This window comes from Chlorocebus sabaeus, chromosome 7, assembly GCF_047675955.1.
Source record: "Chlorocebus sabaeus isolate Y175 chromosome 7, mChlSab1.0.hap1, whole genome shotgun sequence".
NCBI classification, from domain to species: domain Eukaryota; kingdom Metazoa; phylum Chordata; class Mammalia; order Primates; family Cercopithecidae; genus Chlorocebus; species Chlorocebus sabaeus.
In genome coordinates, this window is record NC_132910.1 from 54,164,673 (window position 1) to 54,178,072 (window position 13,400).

Below are 13,400 nucleotides of genomic sequence, written 5' to 3' on the forward strand. Positions count from 1 at the left end.
CCTCTCTCCCCCCACTTTTCTTTCTCTCTCACCATTTCTAACCTTTTCTCTCTCATTCTTCTTCTCTCCCTTCCTTTTTCCTTTCTCTTTCTCTCTCACCATTTCTAACCTTTTCTCTCTCATTCTTCTTCTCTCCCTTCCTTTTTCCTTTCTCTTTCTCTCTCACCATTTCTAACCTTTTCTCTCTCATTCTTCTTCTCTCCCTTCCTTTTTCCTTTCTCTTTCTCTCCTAGTCTCTTTCTCTCAACTCTTCTCTTTCTCTTTCTTTTTCTCTTTCTCCCAGCTCTTTCCCCCTTCATCCCTCCCTTCTTTTCTCTCTTTCTCTTTATTTCCTTCTTTAAGGTAGTTTCACACTCATGCATTCCTCTGGGGCACTGGCATCCCACTCCCTGAAGCCCAGAAGGTGAGGGGTTTGGGGAGCAGCCCTGCAAGTGTTTCCTTAGACTCCCCTCCCCTCACTGAAGGCAGCAGACGCCCCGTACTCTGGGGAAGCCTCCAGGAAGCCAGCACCCTGGCCCAGGGCAGTCCCTTCCACCCACCACCAGCCTCATTTCCTGAGCACAAGAGGCCTCTGCTGGAAGAAGCAGAACTTTGCACAATCATCCAACAGCTGGCTTGCCTAGTACTACTCAATTTTATTTTATTTTATTGCTTCTGTAAAATTGGAAAAACCTTACCAAAAAAAGGAATTAGAAATTTCTTCAGCTTTCTGCCTGAATTTTTCTCCTTCAACTCAGGTCATGAAGCCTAATGATTATTTTCCCTTAGTACAGAACGCTTAAGTTGCTCTTTCCTTTTGGCAAGCAGAATGAAAGATTCTTAGGCTTGATCCCTCCAGCCACCACCAGCCTTATCCTTTGAGGAATGATATTGATAAACCAGCATTTACTAAATTTATATCTTTATTTTATTTAATCTTCACTGTGAGATAGTTATTACCATTAATCTCACTTTCAAGATAAGGAAACTGAGGCTTAGAGGTTAAGTGATTGTTCCAAGGCCAGTACTGGGAGGTTCAATATCAGAGCATGAGCCCATAATCCTTGCACCACACGCAGCCTTCACACTTACACACGCACATGCACGCACACACAGTTTGGATCTTTGACAAGGCAAAATCTCACTCGTGTTTGTAAGTTGACTAGTTAAAAATCTTTTCATTCCAATACCAAAAATATGGGTAGGGAAGCATGCCAGTCACCCACTTTGGCTTGAGAGCTCATTGTAAAAGAACAGGGGCCCTTCCTTCACCCACTTTGGCAAATTATGTCCCCAACAGCCTTCCTCACTAGAGGTACCATTGCCACTGCAGCATCCCAGCACAAGGAAGTAGGTGACGCATCCCCCAGCTAATAGGACACCCAGGTGCCCACATTGCCCTCTCCAAGGCCCAGATTTGTTTGACCTCAAAGACCCATGCCTTTATCCACGAGGCTGCTTTTAATTATAACATGAGAATGCCTGACTGTAAGTGGGTTAAACAAATAAGGGCTTTAAAAACTACCATTACAAGAAGATCAGAGATAGATACATCTATATTTTACATGGAATCTTTCCCTTTTTAAATGTTAGCATGTAATTCAACTTTTTAAAACATAGTCTAGACTATGACCTGCTTGCCAAATATAACCTAAATCTTCAGGATGACCAGGCAGGGTGTAGGGGGATCCAGGTCCTACCTGCTCCTCTCGCAGGCTCACTGCTGCCCCTGACACCCCCAGCTCCCCTGGCTGATGCTGTTCACAGCCACCACCCATGCCTGCACACGTTCAGTTCTGCCCACCTCCCTAAGTTTGTTCTGATGGCTTCACACAGAGGCAATGATAATGGTAATAGCTCACATTTGGTGGATAGTTATCATGTGCTTTCAATAATCTATGCATTATCTCCTTTACACCTCACAATTTACCTATGAGGCAGATACTGTTATTATTCCTGTGTTTAAAGAAACTAAGGCACAGAAAGGCTCAGTAGCCTGTATCCAGTGAAGAACAGCCTACTACTGGTGGATCTGGGACTGAAACACGAGTCAGTCTGATTTCAGTGGCCACACCTTTAACTGCTGTATCAATTAGGATGCTTCGAGTTGTAAAATCAGAACACCTGACTCCAAGATTAAACAATTAAGCCTTTATTTTTTACCATGTTATAATAAGACCAAAGTTAGAAGGTTGCAGGGTTAATTTAGCAGCTAAACATCTCTGACACCCCGCGTCAAAAATGTTTCTTTAAGGTCACCAAAAAGAGGCTGCAGCAGCTCCAAGTGTTCCAGGCCCTCAAGTAACTTCTCAATTTTACCCAACAGCAGAGAGTTTCACCTCAGGTCTATCTCTTATCAGGCCGGGGAACCTTCCCCCAGAAACCCCACATTAGACATCAACTTATGATTCATTCTTGAAATGTGTCATGGGCCTAACCCTACCTCAATCACTGGCAAAGGGGACTAGGATTAGAATAACAAATTATGATTCAGTCTCTGAGGCTGGACACGGCCACCTCTATTACAGAGAGGAGGAGGATCTGGCTGTGAGGTGGCCAGCCAACAGTGTCTGCTCCGACGACTGGCAGTGGACCAGTACATTTCACAAAACCAACAAAAAGTAACAGGAACAGAATCAGAACAAGAGGGTTGTTCCCACCTAAATGATGAGGCAGGGATGAGTGCTTGTTCCCAAACAGAAATGTTCGTGAGCCAGAATGTCTCATTTCCTGAGAGTTGTAGGTAACTTAGGTGTTGTTATAATCATGTGTACTTGATCACTGCATAGCATGATGTGGCACACGGGGAGCTCAATAAATTTTGTTTAAAGACAGAGACCAACCTAAGGGGTTAAGCAAACTTTTCTTTCACGGCAAGATTCGGTAACCCGTGTCTACAGAAATAAGGAGAGATATTTATAAAACATGAAAGAGTGATGCATTGCTCTTCTCATTGCTAAGCTCGTTCACTGACCCCATTCAAGGACTTAAAGATGTCTTGGCAGGTTAGTTCACCCCCAGCTTGTGGACCACAGACTCAGAGCCTCAACTAGCTAACCAGCTGATTTTGTGCTTTTCTTCCCTTATGTATTAATTACAACAAAGGTTTTTAAAGACTCATTTCTTAACTGAAATTTTTTCACTTACTTTTACCATAAACTTTCCAAAAAGCTTCCCTAAAGTATCGAACAAGATGGTGCCTTATCTAATGTTGCTCCCCTGTCGCCGTCACATTAACCTTAAGGATTCATCACCAGCTGGAATTGCCTCGTTCACTGGCTTAGTGACTCTTTCCCCTACAATAGATGGTCCATGAGAACTAGGACTTGTCTGCCTTTTTCATTGCCATACCCCCAGTGACAAGGACAACGCCTGCTCAGAGTGGCCTGCAATACATGCTTGATAAATGAATGAATAAATCCTTAAGTTAAACAGTGTCTAGGGGCAGAATATAAACATGTCTTAATACCTGTTTTGCCAGTGATTTTAAGGTTTGTATGCTACTCTGGTTCATGCCTCTAATAAATCAATTAGAAAACAAGATTTCTCCCATTCACTTGGAAATATAACTGTCTTTTCTGCATAACCCTTTTAATTGCATGTGCTTATTGAATTAATAAGATTGCATTCAGTCAAGCCAGACTCTGGGGATGTTTTCAAATGCTTTGAATTTCTCACACAGACAATACCTACCTGCTTTTCTCCCTAAATCTTACCAAGCTGGAAAATAAGTTTCATATCTGAGAGCCAGAGGTAGCCCAAGAGAATATTCTTTCTATCTCAGGTCTTTGTCACTTTAGGAATGTTAGGGAAACATATCTTTATTTCTTCTGCACTCTAGTTCACCTTCATTCCAACAGAGAACAAAATCTTTCTATTTATTTTCCAAGTGACTTCTCATGGTTTGAAAATGTCTCACATTGAAAAGTCAAGTAAGGAACACAAGAGAGAGAGAATAAGAAGAGTTATCATGAATGTGAATGAGAAAATTATGATTTTTATTGTTCTCTCTGTTCTGAAATGGGAAGATATAATCCTGGGAACTGATCTCTCTTCACCCCACTCTCTCTGGAATGTGCTTTGCAAGAGCATGACAGGACCTGGTTCTGGTCTTTTTATCCTATTATTCGCACAGCTAAGGATATTGTTTAGATATATGTCCCCACCCAAATGTCATGTTGAAATGTAATCCCCAGTGTTGAAAGCGGGGCCTGCTGAAAGGTGTCTGGATCATAGGCACAGATCCCCTTGGTGATAAATGAGCTCTCGCTCTGAGTTCACAGGCGATCTGGTGGTTTAAAAGTGTGTGGCACCTCCCACCCACTCTCTCTCACTTGCTCCTGCTTTCGCCATATGACATGCTTGTCCCTGCTTCACCTTCTGCCCTGATTGTAAACTTCTAAGCCTTCATCAGAAGCCAAGCAGATGCCCGGTGCAATGCTTCCTGTACGACCTGCAGAACTGTGAGCCAACTAAACCTCGTTTCCTTATAAATTGCCCAGTCTCAGGTACAGCGATGCCAGAATGGACGAATACAACCACTAACAGAAAAACCCTATCAGAAACTCAAAGCCAAGAGTAAGTGCATCGGACTGTATTCCTGCATGGTGAGATATAACCATGAAAAAAGTAAGAAATGGCTAACTGTACTGTCACACATGAACTGTGGAAGAATGTTTTGGCTATTACTATTCCTTAATGGGAATAATACATATATGGCACATTTCTTTTCTTTTAGAAGCTGGTGTCAGCATATATTTATGTCCTTTAATTTATTCTTCCCTTACAAATTATTCTTTTCTGGTATTATTTTCAGAAAGAATTTGCTGTAAGAACTTACCATTTGCCTCTCTTCACTTCATTTTTACTATTGCTTTCTGTACTAACTGTGTGATAATGAATGTGATGTTAAAAAGTACAATCATCATATACTTAGCATTTTAATTTGTTCCAGACCCTATTTGTTAAGGCCTCACAACTACCTTTGAAGGTGAGGGATCATTAGCTCCATTTTACAGAGGTGGAAACTACAGTTCAAAAGGTTGAATTGTTGCCCAAGGTCACACAGTCAGAAGCTTCAGAACCTGGATTTGAATCTAGAGACTGTGACTGGAAGCCTCACCCTCTGCAGGACACCAAGCTCAGGCCCAGGATGGTGCTGCCATTACAGAGTGTCACTATGTGCCAATGTGGGGCCCAGTCCTTGAGCTAAATTATTTTATTTATTCTTCAAAACAAACTTACAAGGTGGGTGTTACCACTCCCATTTAGCCACAAGAAAACTGAGCACAGGAAGTTAAATAACTTGATTCAGGTTAATAGAACTAGGAAGGGCGAACTACAAAGTGTACTCTGGCCCATCAGCTTGAAAGCCCTTTCTCAGGGCCTCTGGTAGAACACGAACAGGTGTGAAGAAGAGCAGTCCTCCCTGCCCGCAGCAACGCTTTGCTAAAATGGGATTTGCAAGAGTCATAAGAACATGATATAATATTTATCAAGTAAGACTCTATGGAGTCCCAGCCCTAAGTCCTAGTCCCCTCGATAAGGCTGTGTGTTTGTGTGTGTGTGTGTGTGTGTGTGTGAACATAAAAAATAAGGATACTCTTAGATACTGAAGGAGAAGACCGGATTGTCTGTAGCTACTTTTAGAGTCACTGAACATAATGCTTCTCATTTTTCAATCAAAACCACTAATAATATCTTAGTTTTAAAGCCAAACACTCCTTGTTGGTCCGTTCTATAACCAATTACATGACTGTGTCCAGAGAAGACCTTTCACATGTCTTAGTTTGGATTCTTCAAACTCGCCCAGTTTACCAAGCAGAATAATAACTACAGCTAAATGGAAATTAGGGCCCAGCACAGTATTGGGCAAAATTGAATATTTATAGAATGGTTAAATAAGCCACAGATGAAATATCAAGTTGTCAACGTAATTTATGTAACATTTATTTTCATCTAATTTCACACGCACAGAAGAATACCCATATACCTTTACCCAAATAGCTACTTATTAACATTTTGCCTCATTTGCTTTATCATCAATGTAATTTTATAAACAGAATAATGTATAATAAGACAATTCTATAGCAATTTATAATTAGTCAATAAAAATAAAATGATTTAAACTCAAGCTAAAAGGAACACCATTTTGCTGCCAGGGCCAACAAGTTTAAATCCAATTCGCAGGCTTTGCAATGGAAAGCATATTGGATTTAGCCAAGTCTAAAGCCCACATGGGTGATGACCAATGTCAGAACCCCTAGAAATTTCCAGTGATCTCAGTGACATTCATTTCCATGTAAGCACATTTTTCAAAGGAAGATCACTCTAACAGCCTTTAAAAAAAGAAGTTGTTGTTAAAACAATATCTTACAACAAAACCCATAAATGAAAAAAGTGTCCTACCCCAAACAGTAATCAAATAGCAACAATAAACCTCCTAAATTGTCTATCAATATGGCTACCACCACGAAATCTCTGTTGTAGCACTTCAATCGCCATTCCCTCTGAAATAATAACAAAGCACTTCATTTGTGTATTCAGTATTCCCCAAAGCTAACTATGAAAGACCTACATCACCTCAAAACCTTCCGTTTGGTTCTATAGATCCTGCCATGTCACATTCTTGTAACCAGCTGCAGGGCCATCTTGTTATAACTGGTTCAGGTCCTGCTAAAGCTGAAAGGTGAAGGGCTAAAAACACAGTCCTGGCAGAGATTCCAGGACACCCCGGCACAGGTTTGTTTCAGGACATTGCCTGGGTAAACAGCCTCCCCTGAAAGTGTTCAGTGTACAACTCTTCGCAGAGCAATCGCTCAGACGGGTGGCGGCACACAGACATGTCTCTTGGCTTCTCTCCTTGACTCTGTTGCCTTCCTCTCCAGCCAGTGCTTTAGAAATGCTTTATTCCCATTGTCCACTGAAAATACAACCTAGATTCCTTCAGTAAATATCTGTTAGGGAGGTTACATGAAAAGATTGCTCCAACTCACTCTTGCTGGTGGGCTCCCAAGGGTAAAATAATATAGTTCGTGTCTTCTCAGTCATGAGGAAACCGTTGTCACTAAATCTCCCTGGGATGCTGCCTACATCCAACCAGACAAAGGGAGCGACAGCTGAGGTCTCCAGATCAAAAACAAATATGTCACCTTGCTGAGAGATGATGGCCTGAAAAAGAAAAAAAAAAAAATGAATGAAGTGAAGGATGAGGGAAGAGTGATACAGTCTGTATAAGTTCCTGGAAACATTTATGTGGGCCTAATAAGGAGTGCATTGCCCACAACTTTGGTTCTACAACTGCTACAGTGCAGTTTCAAACACATAACAATACATGGAAAATGACTATACGCTATGGAAAGTTACCAAATTATAATCACAAACCAAGGAAACACATCGTCTCCAATCATTAAGGAGAATATTTCACAAGAAGCTCAAAGCTCTACATCTTTTACAGTTTTTCTCAGCGTATCATCAAGAGAGCAACATTTTTACATACAGCCTGGGTGGTTTTAATGACTTTCTAAGGATATATCTGGACCTAGCTACAGAGCCCAACTGTGGAGCTTACATTCGAGTCTTCTGAAAAGATCCAGAAATCTAGAAAGCCCATTGCCAGAAATTTACAAAAGCTCTACCATTAGAGCTTCTCTCTTTTATTGCATTGTTAAGTCACATTATTGTGTTTTTTTTTTACATGTGTGAATTCCACAAAATAGCAGCAAAAAGAGAGAGTGCAATTTAAATCATGTCAGCTCCATTCCACTTAATTAGTCGAATCGCATATGCCCACAGTGAGGATGCGCTGCTCCCCAGAGTGGGGGGTTTGCAAGCGTCTCTTAGTGTCAGCATGGAGCTGAGTGCAACCTGGTTTCTTAATGTGTGCATTTGTGATGCAACATCTCAGTCTTACATAATATGTTATGTGTGACATAAAGAATTTCAAAGGGCCTTTTTTTTTTTTTTTTGAGACGGAGTCTGGCTCTGTCACCCAGGCTGGAGTGCAGTGGAGTGATCTTGGCTCACGGCAAGCTCTGCCTCCTGGGTTCATGCCATTCTCCTGCCTCAGCCTCCAAAGTAGCTGGGACTACAGGAGCCCACCACCACGCCTGGCTAATTTTTTGTATTTTTTTAATAGAGATGGGGTTTCACCGTATTAGCCAGGATGGTCTCGATTTCCTGACCTCGTGATCCGCCCGCCTCGGCCTCCCAAAGTGCTGGGATTACAGGCCTGAGACACCGCGCCCGGCCCATTTTCACTATATATAATTTAGCCTCACATATTTGTGTAATATGTTATCATTCAGGGTTCTGAGTTATAAACAAGGAAACCTATATTGATAGAAGCAGAAAAGAAGCTTAATAAAGTGCATCGGGTAGCTCTTCAGGATCAGAGATTCAGGCTTGAATTTAGATGGCAGATTCCCAGATCACACCGCCCAGCTGTTCCCATGAAGGTCCTAAAGCAGCCACAGGAACAAGGTCCATGTGGCTCATGCTAGCCTGCCCAGCAAGCTGAAAGGGTAGCATCAGCTTCTGCTGCTGGAAGACCAAGGCCGAAAGAGATGCTGGCGCCATGCTCACGCTGGTTATCTTCTTGGGATTGGAAATCTCCTCTCTGTCTGTCTGACTGCAGAGCCTGGGGTTTAAGCTTGTACCCTGGCTTCAGAGAGAGGGGGAGAACAAGTTTCTGACATCTCCCTTGAGAAAAGAAGCCAAGTGCCTAGTCTATATTAACCCTGAAATAAACGTTAACTAACATGATTATTACTATCATTTTATCTCTTTAAGAAGGACAAGCCTCACTGAAATCAAAATGAGGTAGAACAAAGAAAGAGCCCTGCTTTTCTCCCACCCCAATTACCCATCTCAAGGTAATGAAGGTCTAACTCAGGAAAGAAAACAATCTTGTTTTCAAAATCATAAGTTTAGAGACTGCAAATTCATCCAGTACATAATTTTTTTTTCTTTTTTGGAAAAAAAAATATGTAAGAGTATGTCATTTTCTTTGATAATGTGGATTTTATTATGTGACTATAGAAAGAAGGTATGTTTTCAGTTGTTAGGCCTCTTTCAAATGAAAGACAAGAATTAGGTGTTTTTATAAGATTATTTCTAAATGAAATGTAGAAAATCCTTCTCTATGAAGTTAAAGTGTAAAACAAATTTTAAATTTTCTAAAAACAGAGAATAAAACTTTCTAGAAAGGTATTTCCCAAGTGTCCAGAAGATAGGATAACAAAATTTAAAAACATATATACGTACATATATTTCCAATTGCTATGTGTAGGGGAGAAGGAAGGAAAGGTTTTCAAACTACTAGACAACTTCCAAATTCTCCAGCTGCACAATTTTTATAACACCACATCCTGATCATCCCATTTTTATATCTTGGCAATTATAAAAAGATTTGGTGATTTAGCTACTTTGAAGCAATAAATCAAAGAGACTAGAGTGAATATTAATAGACTCTACTTAAAATTAGACTGCGTCAGCTGGGCTCCAATGCTTCCCAGCTACAGGACCTCGAGCTCATCACTTAACCTCCTAAACTGCCTTCCTCACTTACAGAACGCAGATGATAACGCCTGGAGCTGTGGTGAAAGTCAGAGACTAGGGAGTGAAGCACCTAAAACAGAGCCTGGAACCTAGTAGACATGCAGGCAGTGGTGATGACTCAAGCCTCCTCTCCCTCGTTGCACCTGCCCACTAAGGAGGAGTGATGGGACAAATGAGTGGTGGTCACCAGCAACTCTGACAAATCCTGGATTAGAAATAGAAATCATTTGGTGTTTGCTTTTAGTGGGAAGAGGCCAATCTTCCCCCAGGCCTCAGGGAAACCCAGCATCAAGGGGGAGACATGCAAATCTCAGGACGCAAGGAGCTGGCCCAAGAGCAGGAGAGCCCCACAAGGCCACAGTTCCCTGCCCTCCGCCATGACCTGTGCTTACAGTGATCTGCGCCTTGCAGAGCCCCACGGCCTCCTTCAGTGAGGACAGGAAGTGGTAGTTGGTCGGGCTCAGGAGTTCATGGTCCGCTGAAAGGTAAAAGGAAACCACACAGCTTTCCCGTGTGCAATTCCCACATCTCCTCAGCAATTCAGACACTGGCTCCTCATAGAGGCGGACAGCCTCTCCTCCTTTCATCACCAAATGTTCAGTCACACAGGAGCACACGGGCTCCAGGGAGCTCCACGTATGGACTCTCACCTGGGGAGAAATAAAACAGAATAAAAACAGGCATTCTTGGTTGCTGTGTTTTTAAGGAACAATAGTAGTAATAATTGCTGCAAGTCAGGGTAGCAGAAATGGTTAAGAGACTATGAAACCTGAGTGTTAATCCAAGTCCTGCAAAATGCTAGCTATATGACTTTCTCAGTCTTCATTTCTTCATATGTAGAATGAAAATAACAGCAGTAATGTCACAGACTCTTGTGAGAATTTAAAAAATAATCCATGGAAGGCACAGTACCTGGTGTGTTGTAATTTTTCTGTAAATGTGACCTATTTTCAGTGTTATTAGTGTCCTCTAAACTATAGCCACCTAAGACTTTGAGTTTCTAGCCTTTCTTTTTACTGAAATTTGTTTTTTAAATACAAATTTGCTTTCCACATGCCCATTCTGAATAGCTTTACTGATTTTTCACTGTAACATGCCATTTTTAAGCATTTCTTTTTATAAAGTTTGGACTATTTCCAGCCTCTCATAATTATAAATAACCTTGCATTTGAGGGGTACTTTATAGCATATGTGATTTGCTTTCATCTAGTTATTTTATTTGCTACTCATAGAAACCCCATAAGAAGATAGACTCGTATCATTTTACAGAGGAAGAAATTGAATCACCAAGATGTGAAGGGTTTTGCTTATGGTCACATCATAAATGGCAGGGTTTTAGCCTAAAATATATGTATTCTGACTCTCAATTAATTTCTCTTTTATTTTCCCAAAAGAATGTAACCAAACAACTAAAGAAATCATCTAAAAGTCCCCTTCGATCTTAGAAAACAATCCAAGTAACTTACAGTGAGTGTCATCGAATAGTCCGAGTGAAGATCTGACACACCATAGATATAGAACGTGTTTTCATTCTCAAAGCCTACTGGTAACAGTGGAGCAAAGAAATTCTGAGCAAAGTAATGAAGCATTTTCCACTTTCCTCCATACTCTGAAAATAATCAAGAGTGTCAGGAGATGGCAAGGTCAAGTAGTCAGAGAGGCATTGTCCAATGGCCCAGCTGCGTGTGGCTCCTCGGGGTTCTAAGGGAGTGAGCATGTGAGGGAGCATCAACAGTGGAGGGCACCCATGTTTGTGAAGGGCTCTGAGCCACTCTGGACATTATGTCATGTCACCCCTACAACATCTGGGCAGGCATTAACAAATCATGCTGTTAGGTGATTTCATCACTGTGAGATCATAGAGTACTTATACAAACCAAGATGGTATAGCCTGTCGCTCCAGGCTACTAACCTGCACAGCACGTTACTGTGCTGAATACTGTAGGTAATTCTAATCATAGAATGGGACAGTGAAAATACAGTACTATAATCTTATGGGACCACCATCATATATGCACTGTGTTGTTGACTGAAATGTTATATGGTACATGACTGTATATAATAACTTATATAATAACTTATAGATTCTAGGTAGCTACTGATTGCTTTAAAGTATAACCATTTCGGGTGATAAGGGATAACAAATACCTCCCCACCTGCAGGCACTATAAGGAGTGGACTTATTGGCTAATCAGCAGTTAAACGGGGGCTTTGAGGCCCCCAGAGCAGAAGCAGATACAGAAAACTTGTCACAGCTTCTCCCTGATACCCTTTTTCTCTAATAAGTACAAGGAGCTGGTGATCTACCTCAGGCAGGCAGGATCCTGCCAGGGTTTAGAAAACAGCCAAGCTCTGGTACTTGGGTTTTCCTACTGTGATACTATATATATATATATAAAATTTTTCTTCTACAGTTAGATATGGTTTGGCTGTGTCCCCACCCAAATCTCATCTTGAACTGTAGCTCCCATAATTCCCATGTGCTGTAGGAGGGACCTGGTGGGAGGTAACTGAACCATGGGGGCAGGTCTTTCCCATGCTGTTCTTGTGATAATGAATAAGTCTCGCAAGACCTGATGGTTTTATAACGAAGGAGTTTCCCTGCACAAGTTCTCTCTTACCCCACTGCCATGTAAGAAGTCCCTTTGCTCTTCCTTCATCTTCTGCCATGATTGTGAGGCCTTCCCAGCCATGTGGAACTGTGAGTTCATTAAACCTCTTTTTCTTTATAAATTACCAGTCTCAGGCATGTCTTTATCAGTAGCATGAGAACAGACTAATACAGGTTCCTAGCTCACAACTACCATAGCCCTTGTTACAGACTCATTATAATGTTGAGGTACGTTAGGACGCAAAAGCAGGCCTCAGAAAACAGAATCTATCTTTCTGATCTTCTCCTTCCCTCCTTTCACCAGCCCAAGGCAGGACTCTAATCTGATTGTGGGTCATAAGACACTCATTCAGAAGGTGTCCTGCCTCATACCTTGGAGGAGGAAATGCTTCACACAGAGGCCAAGAAGCTGAATGGGCAGGCCTTGCTATGTTTCCCCACTCAGTCTAATGGTATTAGATCATACCCACTTTGTCCAATCACATATCTACATGGCTATCAATCATGGCTGTCCAATAAAGTCTCCCTGTAACACCCAAGAGGACAGAGTTCAAAGAACTTCCAGATAGCTGACCACGTGAAGGCTGACAGAAAGAGGAACACGCCTCATCCACATGCCTGGAGGGTGGCACACCCCAGCCTCACAGGGATAAAGTTCCAGCACTCAGGACCCTTCCAAACTTCACCCCATGTATCTCTTCATATGGCTGTTTATTTGTGTCTTTTAAAATATCCTTTGTAATACAGCAGTCAGAATGTTTCCTTGAGTTCTGTGAACCATTCTAGCAAATTAAACCCAAAGAGGGGGTCATGGGAACTCCAGCTTGAAGCTGGTCAGTCAGAAGTTCTAGAGGCTCAGACTTGTGACTGCTATCTAAAGGGGGAAGGTAGCTTTGTGGAACTGAGTTCTCAACCTATGGAATCTGATACAATCTGTAGGTAGATAGCGTCAGACTTAAATTGGAGGGCACTCGCGTGGTGTCCACTGCAGAAGTGATTGCTTGCTTGGTGTGTGGGGGAAGTTTCCCATACATCTGGTCACAGAAGTCTTCTGGTGGATTTTTGTCGTGGAGTGAGGGAATTTAAAAAGCACTTTGAGGCCAGGTGCAGTGGCTTACGTCTGTAATCCCAACACTTTGGGAAGCTGAGGAAGGCAGACCGCTTGAGACCAGGTGTTCAAGACCAGCCTGGGCAACATGGCAAAACCCTGTCTCCAGAAAAAAAATACAAAAATGAGCCAGGCATGGTGATG

At 41.9% G+C, this 13,400-nt stretch overlaps 1 protein-coding gene across 2 annotated transcripts in view; it reads right to left on the minus strand.

The window, feature by feature from the left end:
* Positions 1–5,898: 5,898 nt before the first annotated feature.
* Positions 5,899–13,400, minus strand: part of MANBA (mannosidase beta) — a 134,686-nt gene continuing 127,184 nt past the window's right edge. For both annotated transcript variants that reach the window (XM_007999408.3, XM_073017520.1), the window contains exons 15-17: positions 11,004–11,146; positions 9,930–10,187; positions 5,899–7,149 (exon numbers count right to left, since the gene is read on the minus strand). In XM_007999408.3, coding sequence (XP_007997599.3) covers positions 6,925–7,149; positions 9,930–10,187; positions 11,004–11,146 — 626 coding nt within the window. In that variant the 3' untranslated portion in view covers positions 5,899–6,924. The remainder of the gene's footprint in view (positions 7,150–9,929; positions 10,188–11,003; positions 11,147–13,400) is intronic.